This window comes from Gambusia affinis, linkage group LG05 (genome assembly GCF_019740435.1).
Source record: "Gambusia affinis linkage group LG05, SWU_Gaff_1.0, whole genome shotgun sequence".
NCBI lineage: Eukaryota > Metazoa > Chordata > Actinopteri > Cyprinodontiformes > Poeciliidae > Gambusia > Gambusia affinis.
Window position 1 is genome coordinate 24196908 of NC_057872.1, and position 12158 is coordinate 24209065.

General features: G+C 36.8%; 1 protein-coding gene across 1 annotated transcript; it reads right to left on the minus strand.

The window, feature by feature from the left end:
- Positions 1 to 3573: 3573 nt before the first annotated feature.
- On the minus strand, positions 3574 to 6352 carry LOC122831047 (vitelline membrane outer layer protein 1 homolog). Its single transcript, XM_044116962.1, has 4 exons — positions 6108 to 6352; positions 5011 to 5123; positions 4199 to 4505; positions 3574 to 3660 (listed from the first exon to the last, which is right to left on the minus strand). Exons 1-4 carry the CDS (start codon positions 6312 to 6314, stop codon positions 3658 to 3660), a joined length of 630 nt encoding a protein of 209 aa, XP_043972897.1. The 5' UTR covers positions 6315 to 6352; the 3' UTR covers positions 3574 to 3657.
- Between the last annotated feature and the right edge of the window lie 5806 nt (positions 6353 to 12158).

Sequence of the window (12158 nt, forward strand, 5' to 3'; positions counted from 1 at the left end):
TGGAACTACACTTTTTCCAGGAAAAGACCTTTGAGTGATTTACTGGAACACACCTCCAGAATTAGTTAAAGCCACATATATTTCAAATAGATTCACTTTGTTTGTATATTCGACACATTTTATTATTTAATCAACTGTGCAGGTTGAATAAGTATTGATGGACTACCTTCATAAGGCAATGCAGAGGAAACAATCTTGGTCAGAAATTGAGCATAAATTACATAGGTAGTTTATTAAACTACTGCTTTTGACACTGTGGGGTATTATAATTCATTTCATCAAACGTCCCGCTAGTCTTAGTATGACACAAAGGTGGAGTACTGTAGAGGTCACGGTCAGACATTAGGGAAGTGGGAGATTGTCCCGTCAGACCATCAGTTCCTGAAACCACTCATACAAAAACAAAATCTTGAAAAAGTGTGACCCCGACAGAAAACCTTGAGGGGTCCGACAGAGTCCATCTCTTAAAACCGTGGGAGGATTAAGGACAGACTGGGCTCACAACAGAGAGCTTTTAGATCCTTTCACATGGTGCCGGTTTGTTAGATCTCCCAGCCACTGCTCTCACACATAAAAACTTTCCTCTTAACTGGATCAAGTGCCATGTAAATCCTTACTCTTCAAAATTGATATTCAACCTGGGCCCTCTGCTTTCATTTTTTTATGCTTGGTGACCATTGTCCTATGCACTGATATTGATGAAATGTCATTTCCCTTTGGAAATGTCATCTAAATTCTCAGCTGCTTTTCTTTCTTTCTTTAACACATTTCTTGATTTTGGTCACATTTGTGAGTCACAAGGCTGCAAACAACTTAAAATGAAATTCTGCTAAAATGGTGACATATGCCATTTAAGCTAAGGTTAACCTTCTTGTGTCCACAATAAGAAGTTGACCCTAAAAACCTTTCTTTAACACATTTCTTGATTTTGGTCATATTTGTGAGTCACAAGGCTGCAAACAACTTAAAATGAAATTCTGCTAAAATGGTGACATATGCCATTTAAGCTAAGGTTAACCTTCTTGTGTCCACAATAAGAAGTTGACCCTAAAAACCTGTAATATTCCTGCAATAATTGAACTTTTATTTACAATTACATGAGTTTGTCATTACATCATCTGCACATAGTACTGAATTGACTTGCATTGCTAGTATAATCCTAATCCCTGAGCTAAACAACGAAGAAAGTCGTACTACCTGTGTAACTTGCTGCTGAAACAGTTCAGTTGGGTTTTATGCCATTTCCAGCTCTGAATAATATACTGCATGTTTTTTTCATAAGGTTCTAAGTCTTACCTTGTGTACTGATTATACAGCATAAGAAGTAGAGATGCTGCCATGAAAAAGATAAAGTGGCAGCCACAATTCAATGAATGCACAAAGCAGAAGAGAGTCTAATGGAGAGGTGAGACTTATGAACCCGAAGTATCATTTTCTTAGAGTAAAAACATATTTCTTTCAGATTTGCTCCATCTGGTTATTACCTTCATTACCATTTGAACCTCAGAATACATCAACTTGATAGTTATTTTCCCACAACAACACAATAATCCATTTCCCCCACTCTCAGATCAAAACAATGCAATTTAGGCCCAGAGCTGACCCTCATGCATCAATATTTCACATGAAAACACAAACACACATCATAATATCCCTGTGGTGTTTACGAGCTACATTATATTTACAGTTGAGTCAACACAGCTGGTGTGATCTATAAGCCACGAGCTGTGAGCCCAAGGGAGTGTAAGGTCATTAAGGAGACGGCTTTGCCTCCAACCAAAACGCCAACCATCAGACCCGTTCTGTTCCCCACAGGAGGCTTTAATGGCTCTTTAGGCAGACTGGTGAGCTGCTGGAGAGCTGCTAAAAGATGGTCAGAAACAACAAGAATCTGTGGTTTGGGATATTAAACTCATGACCCAGAGCATTTTCATTTCTGAGGTTTCACTCTGAGAACCACAGGTAATGTTATTCAATGCTTTGCTGACAGCAGGTTGTTCTGAATAATGAACTTTACTTGCCAGTAAGAAGAAAAATAAATAAATATTTTTACGACTGCTACAGTGTTCGGGAAGTAGCATAGTTTCTCTCAAAACAAGCTCTGTAGGTTTCTGCACCCAGAGGGTTCATAAGGTCCAGTAAGAGTTGGAGATTTAGCCTATATGCTTGGCATGAAACTAGTTTAAAATCAGTGCTGTCCAAATATCTGTATAATTTTTTTTTTATCAGGTGTGTCTGCAACTGATGAGATGTGGGTTCCAGTAGTGCTTTATGCAGTGCTGCCATCTGGTGACCCGTTAAGACCGTAATGTAAATAAAATTCATAAGATGCAAACTACAAATGCACTTTTTATCTGTTACTTGCACTGACTAATGTATTCCTCATTACTACTTAAGGAATAGGTTAACAAAAGCTATTATCCCTCATGCCTAAGAATTGCATTTGTTTTTAAATACCAATCCACTAATTTACAAACTTCTAAGCTTTTAACTGAGCAGTTGTATTTATGCTGAGATTACATTACATACAGGTAAACTAATTATTCCATTAGCAGTTTGGTATACTGGTTTAGTTTGGAGCCTTTGATAAATAAAAATCTGAGAAGTGTGGCACGCATCACTTCTCAGATTTTTATTTTTAAAAGATTTTACTCCCATAGTGATTACATTTAATCTTTAGGCCCTATGTGTGCCTGAGATCTAATAATAATGATAATAATAATAATTTACTTTTGTGACATTGCTGTTATACAGAAAAAAAAAATAAATAAATGAAAACACATTTGAAAAACTCAGTCAAATATCTAAAATGAAGGCATTTGAGACATTTGTAAGGTGGAAGAGGTCAGCTAAATTTTCAGCATACTTTCTTTTTCAGAAATAGCATTTCTGGACTTAACACAGTAATTGATTAAATTTTCTGGACTCAGTAAATTTTTTCATGAGGGCCAACAAAGTGCACTCCAGCCTCTGTCTCTGGCCAGTGAGCTCCGAAGTTTAATATGTGGTCAGCACCGGAGTATTCATTATCACAGCCGAGGGGCAATGCAACGGTACGTCAAAGACTCGAACCACTTTGTCCTGATTTGCAAAATCTTTGAAAAACCATTACCTCATTGTTAGATAACATCCTCAAGTTCTCCCCCCTGACCCTACCCACACACTCTGTTAGCCGATTAACTCCTCCCAGATTAATTAGAACCAGTACCTCTGTGTTTTCCAGTCGGTGTCTTATCAACCTTTGTCAGACTTAAACTGTAAATTAATTAGCACCAACTCTCCAGTCATTTGGTAATTACCTCAGCAGCGGCAGGAGTTCAGTGAAAGGCTTACATCAGCACCTTATGCTTCTTCTGACTTTGCTGAAACCTCATTGGACATTAAGTGATAATACTCCCACACTGATGAGGTCTTCACCTGAAGAAGAGACGAATAGTTTACCTTGTCCAACAAGGAAGAGTTCTTATTTTTTTAGGATTATTGATATTAGTGAAATAGGTTTGATTTAAATATTAACACTTTTTTGTGCGAAACTGCAGAAAATGTGGTTTTGAAAGCAATCCACCAAAAATATGTGATTAAAGGTGTTTTATTATAGCTTTCCTGTTATAATGCTCTTTAGTTTGAAGGTATCCAAGACATTCTAGAATCAGTTGATCACTGTAGAAAAGAACAAGAGAAATACTCATCAATATCAGAGACAGATAACTGAAAAGGTATAAAGTTACATATCAAGTTTGGTGTCATAATTCAGAAATAATGTTCTAAATGACACCCTCTTTTCTCTGATCTCTGCCTGTGCAGAGATGTGAAAAAGCCCAAATTTTCTGGATTTACTTTTTATCAGACCTATAGGTCTGTTTACTAACAGACAGGATGATGTGAGCAAATAAAGTAAAACCCTAGACCTATTCACAATGTACTTTCTAATTAATACAATATTCAATGGTTTTCAAGCATGAACAGCAACATAATATGCAAGATTATGTTGCTGCATCCCAATTAAATTTAAATACAGACTTTGATTAGGCCACTCTAAATCCTTAATTCTTAGATTAACTTACTAATATGGTTGCGAGTATAAAGCCTACACGTTTTCCTTAAAAACCTCTAGTTATCTCTGATAACTAAAAAGCATTTCTGTTTTTAAATCTTCTTTTGAGTTTCAGGGTTTTGCATCAGAAACCTTTTAACACACCTGCTGATAGCTGCTACAACAGAAAAGCCGGACGTCGTTGAGAGAAGAGTCGTCCAGGGCCCACTGGTACTCCTGCACCTTGGTCTCTATGCCACAGATGCCTCCGTAGGTGCAGTCTTCACTCCAGTAGCCGTATTCACCCCAATGCATGCCGGGCGCCTCCAGTGTTGGCTTGCTGCTGCAGCGAAACTTGATGTTGTTGACGGCCGTGTCGTCTCCTAACAGTCCCTGCTTGGGCTCCACGCGGAGCTGGAAAGATGTCAGCAGGCCGCCAGGGCAGAACTGAGGATGGGACCATTCTCCGGTACTAGACAGAAGGTGTCCAAAAACAGGAATTTAGAATTAGAAAAACAAATATAAAGACAATACAATAATTTTTGTATCTTCATCACATTTTGATCAACTGCCAATTTATGATTGAAAAGGATTAGGGCAACTGAAAAAGAAAATCTAGTTTTAAAACTCGATTTTAAAGCCTGTCCCAAATTCTGGACAGGATTTCAGTGTGGATAAAGTGCAGGTTCACAAATGCTGTATCAAGAAACCAACTGGAAACAACATTTGAACTTTTGTAGATCTAATTGTATTACATGATAGTTCATGGATGTTCTGGAATTATGTATTGTTTATAATACCATCTCAATATTCTGAGCCTTGACATTAAAATTAAACTACTAATAGAGGCTGGTCACTCCTTTATGAGTGAAGAAACTTACTAAATCAGACAGTGATGGAGTGATGTGTCAGTGGGTTAGAGACCAGTAGAAATAGACTTGAATGGTCTCTTTGCTTTGTTATAAAAACTTGCTCACTGTCCAGTGTGTGACTCGACGTAATACAGGAAGCTGCGGCTCTCGTCTTGGGAGCAGATGAGGCGGATCCCATTCAGGGCGGTGTCGTCCCCCCCATACTGCTTGGTCTCCACCTGAGGAAACATGAACCGGTTCTTAGAAAAGAGGAACAGTTTATCTCTGTTCTGATACAGCAGCTGAGGAAATTCAAATCAGGTTAAATCATTGATGGTTTAGAGGGATTTTTGCACAGTATGCACACAGGCCTGTGAGTTAATTTCTTGTAGCAAAACGTTAAACTGAACCTTCCACATTTATTTCTCTTCAGGTTGCACCACACATTGTCTGCAGGATTCAAGGGACGTTCTGAGTGCTGGGATGATGACCATGGAAGAAGGTTAGTCAGTCTTAGTCTCATTTAACCAAAGCACATTTTTTCTGCAGAGTTTTGCAAATTTTCCATGTTTACATTTGTGATGTGATGGACAGAAAAGACTTCTCACAGACAAACTCTAACATTATGTCTTGAAATATGTTTTTCTTTCCTGAATAAACATTCCCTGTTATTTTTAAAATTGCCATAGTAATTTTATGAAATAACAAAATGATTTTTATGTTATTTTTTCCTTTTAGATGCTGAGTAATGTGAGTGTATGTGTGTTGCATATGTGTCTTTTAGAGACTGCAGGCAGCTCTCTGCAAAGCTTACAGCTTATTCAAAATTTTGAGAAATCCAGCAGGTTCTCACTTTAGGTACCTTAAACAATTGGGTTTGCATTTTAAAGTTATGAGAAATTAGAAATATACTATGAATTTATGCATTGCATTACGTTGTTGTCATTGTACTATTTGTATGGTTAATATTGAGTAAAGTTAGTAAAGATGATACAAAGTACATTAAAATATGTAAAAAACTGACTAAAGTCATTCTAAGCTACACCGAAGTTAGTATTTGATCAAATTTCTTTATGCCAATCTACATGAAGGTCCTGGACTTCAATCAATAAAATAAAAAAATATCTATTTTACAGATTGTTTTTTAGATTATGGATTTCAGTAGGAGGGAATTCATATTTTAAATTGAAAATATTTGTAAATGTACGTTTTTATTCCTTTACCCTGACACTGAATCCAACAGCAAAGTAGTTATCAGGACACATCTCTGGCCAGGTCCAGTCACCAAATCTCTCTCCGTTCTTCACAGTCAGCACAGATCTGTACTGTCTGCTGTTAAAATCTTTGCCGGCTCGCTGCAGAAACACCTCCTCACAAGAGCCGCCGGAGGCCACAGCTAGCAGGACCACGATACTGAGCAGACGCGACATGCCGGCAACAGGAAAGTCAGTGTCTTCACTCTGGAAGGCTAAAAAACAAGTAAGAGCTAAAGGTTCCAACTCAAAGCTTTTAAAGCTTCCCTGTAGTTTCTGGTATCAGCATGAATCATTTACAGAGTCACATTATGGAACGGCGTGGGAATAAACAGCTGGAGGTGGAGAAAGAGAAGACGCAGGGACTCTATTCAGCCTTCAGTGATATTTTGCAGCTCAGCAGTGGATCTTATAACCAAAAAGAGAAAAACAGGCAATAGGATTCTTTAACCTGCAGGCTGAAACAAAAAGTTTGTGTTAACTTTAAAATGGAAAATGCAAAGACTAAAGTAATACATCATGCATCATACATCATGCACAGGAGAAAGTCACTAAATTCAATTATTGACAAGGTGTTCTTGTCATAGGAATAAGGCATTCTACAATCAATTAAACTCTTCTACAAATTTAGCATCTGACCAAATATAGCTATTTTAGTGCAGGTTTCTAAAGCAGGCTGAGAAAACTTTCAAACTGTGCCAAATGTTGAGGCTTTATGTTGGATATTACCTTATCGAGCATAAGGTAATATTCTGCTGACTGATATTATCTGATGCTGCAATCCAGACTGTTTGCAACTCTTTCTTGTTTCCTTTGTGCTTTTTAAATGTCCCACATTTAAAATGCATCAAAGATTTTACTTTTTACCTGTCCTTGTACTTCCTGCAGACTCCAACTATTACGTCAATTAGATAGACAGATTGATTAGGATTAAACTCTCACAGCTTTCTCTGTATCTAATTGAGACGAAGTTATGGATAAATATTTGATATATAAATCCAAAACTAAATCAAAAATAATTACCGTATATAAGATTTTTCTGTTTTTGTGTATTTGATTAACAGTGGGAGTTTTTTGACAGAAGTGATTTTCTTTTTCTTAATTATCTTTTTGCAAAAAAGAAGTGGTGATTTTTTTTTATGATACTTCAGAACTGATCTTTTCATGTGAATTGCAGAGAATAAAAGTCTCTCCACAATAAAAAATCTACTCAGGTGCATTGAGGTCTTTTTTTTTCAAAAGGAGTGCTTGCTTTATCCTTTATTTAATATATTAATCTAATAACATTTTAAAGATAAAAAAAAAGTAGCTTGGATGTAGTTATCATGCCCTTTGCTTTATTTAAAAATGGTGACAAACCATCATCCAGAGTGTTTTTATGTGAAAAACAAGTTTGGTGTAAAAATAACTGTCTTGTGTCAACTGGGACATGTTTAAATTAGATTATGTTCCGACAAAACCTGGAAGGCTTTGTACGATAATGTCATCCAAGACTATGTTGACAGAAATGATAAGGCAGGAGTTGTCAAGTTGCTTTAAATTTTGGTGAAATAAGTCAGCTTGTCACTTTCACATAACTCTGTTACCTGTAGGACACAGTTTAAAGGGACCTTTCTATCCTTTTGAAGGAGGGATAGAAAAAAATTCTATCCCTCCTTCAAACTCTAACTCCAACCCTAATTCCGACCCTCCTTTCAGTTCTCCCTCCAACGCTGAATCCAAATCCAAAATTCCTTCCTTCCCTCCTTTGAATCTTCAGTTCAACCCTCCTTTCAATCTTCTTCCCAACCCTCTACAGTCCTCCTTCCAAACCTATTTCCAACCCTTCATTTAACCCTCTGTTTAATTTTAATTACAACCCAATTACAAAACTTATTTCAAGCCTCCTTCCAACCCCAAGTCAAACCCCAATTTCATTCATCTTCCAATCCTAATTCCAACCCTCCTTTCAGCCTCAACTCCAAACCTCCAGCAAATCCTCCTTCCAACCCTCTTCCAACATTCTTCCAAACCTCCTTCTAACCACAAATCCAACCCTAATTTCAAAAGTCCTTCCAACCCTCCTTCCAACCCCAAATCAACCCTAAATTCAACTCTCCTTCCAACCCCAAATCAACCCTGAATTCAACCCTCCTTCCAACCCCAAATCAACCCTGAATTCAACCCTCCTTCCAACCCTAAATCCGATCCTAATTCCTTCCCTCCTTTTAAAACTCCTTCCAATTCTCGTTCCAACCCTCCTTTCAGTTCTCCTTCTTACCATCCTTCCAGTTCTTATTCCAACTCACTTTTCCACACTCCTAAGAGTTTATGACTGTAGGTCATATACTACTAGACAAAGATCCTAGACAAACCTAGAGGCTAATATTAGTATTTCAGCTAGCCATAGCTTTTTAGGACATTGTAGCGTAGAAACTATATTGTGACCTTAGAGTTTAGCTTCGCAAACAATGTTCTGCATATATTTGTTATTCTCTTTGGGTTGGACTTTTGTTGCGTTTTCCAAGCTTTTGCTTTATTCTGCTGCTTCTGCCTGTTTCTTACATTTCTGCAAGTCTTCTCCAGTTGATTTCAAATGCTCTGGCAATTTTCAGTAAAAATATTCAGCTTAAGGCATTCACACTGAATTTTCACAGGAAATGCAAACTTTTCAAATTACGCATTTTCAATCACTTTCTTTCAAGGAAGCATTTCAATAATATGTTATTGACGTTTAAATGTGGAGTAACATATGTAATAATTAGATGGGCAAATAATTATTAAAATGTAATTTTTCTGTCAGCTTACACAAAGTCAGTGGGTAGAATTAAAATTACAGTAGAAGCTAGTCGGAAAAAATTTCTGCTTAAAGCAACAACAATAAGCATAGAAATAATTATTGATAAATTCAACTTTTATTTATAAATTTAATATACCGTAGTTCTAACATAGACATATAAATTTTATGGCTTATGTACTTATTTAATTGTGACACTTTTAATTAAAGACACTTTAGTCAAAAAAAAACAAAAAAAAAAAACAGAGAAAAATATTCCTTGCTTGTTTCAGGTTAGATTTTGTAATCTGTAAATTATGATCTGAAGTGTCAACCTTTTCTTCTGGGACAATTGAAACTCTGACCTCTTCATTCTCTCCTCTATGTTGCTTTTACTTCCCAAAGACAAACACTTGAGCAATGCTCTTCTGACATTTGGAGGCAGTGAGGGGTTAAAAATTATCCAAGCACAAAATTAGCTGAATGACCTGCTGCTTTAAAGTCAAGAACAGAGAAGACCCTGGTGAGTTGAACAGATTTCCTCAGAGCACTTAGTCGGCGGTGTGGGGGTAGTATTCTTTTAAATGGAGAAAATGAAGCCAATGAAGTGGAACCAGAGAGATCTAGAAGATGGAGTTTAAGAGAAGAACTGTTCAGACCTTAACTCTTATTGGTCCATCTCTCAGTTCAGACATAATTAAGAAAATAATCAACAAAGTACTCCTGCTGAAATAATGCATCCCGCTTCATTAGTGACCAAACTCTTTATAATTGTCTTCATGCCATTGTTAGTAACTGACTGAATGATTCCTCTGAAAAGAAAGAGTAATTAACCTGGTGTTTTAGCTTCAAATCCAAACACTGATTTTGACTTTTTTTGTACTAGAATATTGCCTGAAAAATGTAGATTCCTGTCAATAAATTGATTGACTCGAGTTTTGCACAGTTAAAGTACAAATTTTCAAAGGAAACAGTAATGAATTGGAGACTGACAATTTCATTGTAATCCTTATATATATATTTTTGAAGTTTAGTTCTTAAAATTAACTTTGAAATCATTATTCAGTATCTCAGAGATTGATATATTCTCAGAACATGCCTTAAAAAAAATCTGCTGAGTTTGGCATTAAGTTTGAAAAGTCAAATTTACGCCTCAGTCTTCAGACACTCCTGAAATAAAATAAGCCATCTATCTCATCCATCATTGTGAAAATACCGTAATTTCCGGACTATAAGCCGCGGCTTTTGTCTCATGCTTTCGACCCTGCGGCTTATACAAGGACGCGGCTTATTTATGAATTTTTTCTAACGGCCAGTAGGGGCGCTGGAGCAGAAAAGGCAAGCGTGAGACAGCTGGAATATATCTGTAGAGGAAGACTAATGAAACATCGTGCTTTGTGCATGAATAAAATTAGCTTGAACAGACCCTCATCATGGAGAATGCAAGAAGAAATTCATATGATGCAGCTTTCAAGTTAAAAGCAATCGAGCTGGCCGATAAAGAACAGACACCGAGGAAGAAGACTTCCATGGTTTCAGTGCACAAGAGGAAGAGGATGACGGCTCTCCGTGACTTTTAATGGTATGTTATTTAAACCAGCCCTGTTGGTGTTGTTTTGCTATATTGCTGCTGTTCAGAAAGAAAAGCTACAGCATATTATTATCCGTTTTATTTAAACCAACCCTGTTAGTGCTGTTTTGCTATATTGCTGCTGTTCAGAAAGAAAAGCTACGGCATATTATTAAAACTTTAAAAACACTTTCTGTGTACCGTCTTTCTTTGTAAATATCTTGTGTTTCAATGTAGGCACATGCAGCTTATACACCGGTGCGGCTTATGTATGTACAAAATGTGTTTCCTTTAAAAATGTAGGGGGTGCGGTTTATAATCAGGTGCGCTCTATAGTCCGGAAATTACGGGTAATTCGATTCAGACCAAATAAATCCAACAGAGGTATAGTAGGACATTGTTATTCTGTGTTGGCAACAAACATAACTCGGCATGACGAAGGTCATTGCAGATTAGGCTCTGACTGCCAGATTGTTTCATGTCTGATTGTTCCTCTGTAAATGTACAAGTGATGACACAGAAAACTAGAGATGGGAGGCACAACCTTAGAATCCTGGATTTTGTGTTTTAATCCAAGATTCTAACAACTTATCCTAAAAACCGAAGAAAAATATTCTATTTTATGATTTAATTTCATTGTTCGACAACTTAAATGACCATACAGGAAAGGTTTGCAATGTAAACACAAGATAAACAGGATAATCTTGACTCTCCTGGGTGCCATGTACAGAAAGTCAAAAGTGTGTTTTTATTACCTGCTGTTGAAAACTCCAACTTAAGTCATTTCCTGTTAATATTTTTCACATCAAGCTTGGCTAAAGAGAACAGAAGCATACCAAATATTGAACCTAGAAGAATGACAAAATTCACTCTGTGAATGGGGAGAGGATGCATTATTAACATGTTCAAATTGGCTGGCTGAAGGTTGAATGAGGCCTCACTTCCTGTTAAGAAAACACATATTGTGGAATCTGGGGACAAAGTTAATGGGCTGAGCTTAAATGTAATCACAGATTATTGGTTATTTGCTGAGACCCATTTGTGAACAAACCAAAGCTCAAATTTGTAGCATCAGAAGATGGTCATTCTTCACAAGATCCACTTATCTGTAGCTAAGAGGAAGCAGTTAGATGAACTAATCATGAAGAAGAGCTCCACAAGGAGAAACCTCAGTAACTGAACAGTATTTAGTGTTATAGTCTTGCCCTTAGTGTACAGCATTTTATTCTTAGGTTTTTATATATTTTAATACTTTTTATCTTTGTGTGAACCTATGCCTCAATGTTATGCTGGTGTTTTGCTGTTTACTTTTCCATTGCGTAACATTGAGGAATATTTCTATTCTACTCTAAAAATGTAATTAAAATTTCTTTTATACCTTGAATCAAGTGGAATGCATTTAAGACTTTTTTTTTATGAGCCGTTTTGTAAAGTGCTTGAAATGAATTGGCACCATGTAAATAAACTGGTCTGAATTTTCTTTCACCTTGACGGTTTCTAAAGTCCAAACAGCTCTTCCTGCCATTGAAGCTCATCTTTCACTTTGCAATTTTGGATTTATCTTTAAGAAAGGACAGCTTGCAACAGAATGAAAATGCTTCACCTTGAACTGAAAGCCAGTAAATTCAGCATGCAGACTGTAACATATCTGCTGCCACCTAGAGGAACCAAGTTATCATCACAATGACAATGACAG

Bases quoted from the DNA above. Each gene is read 5' to 3' on its own strand.
- LOC122831047 (XM_044116962.1), bottom strand. From the start codon at position 6,314: ATGTCGCGTCTGCTCAGTATCGTGGTCCTGCTAGCTGTGGCCTCCGGC. The intron at 5,124-6,107 runs GTAAAGGAATAA...ATGTTTCCTCAG, and splicing joins CTGTTGGATTCAGTGTCAGG to GTGGAGACCAAGCAGTATGG. The intron at 4,506-5,010 runs GTGAGCAAGTTT...CCTTCTGTCTAG, and splicing joins GTCGAGTCACACACTGGACA to TACCGGAGAATGGTCCCATC.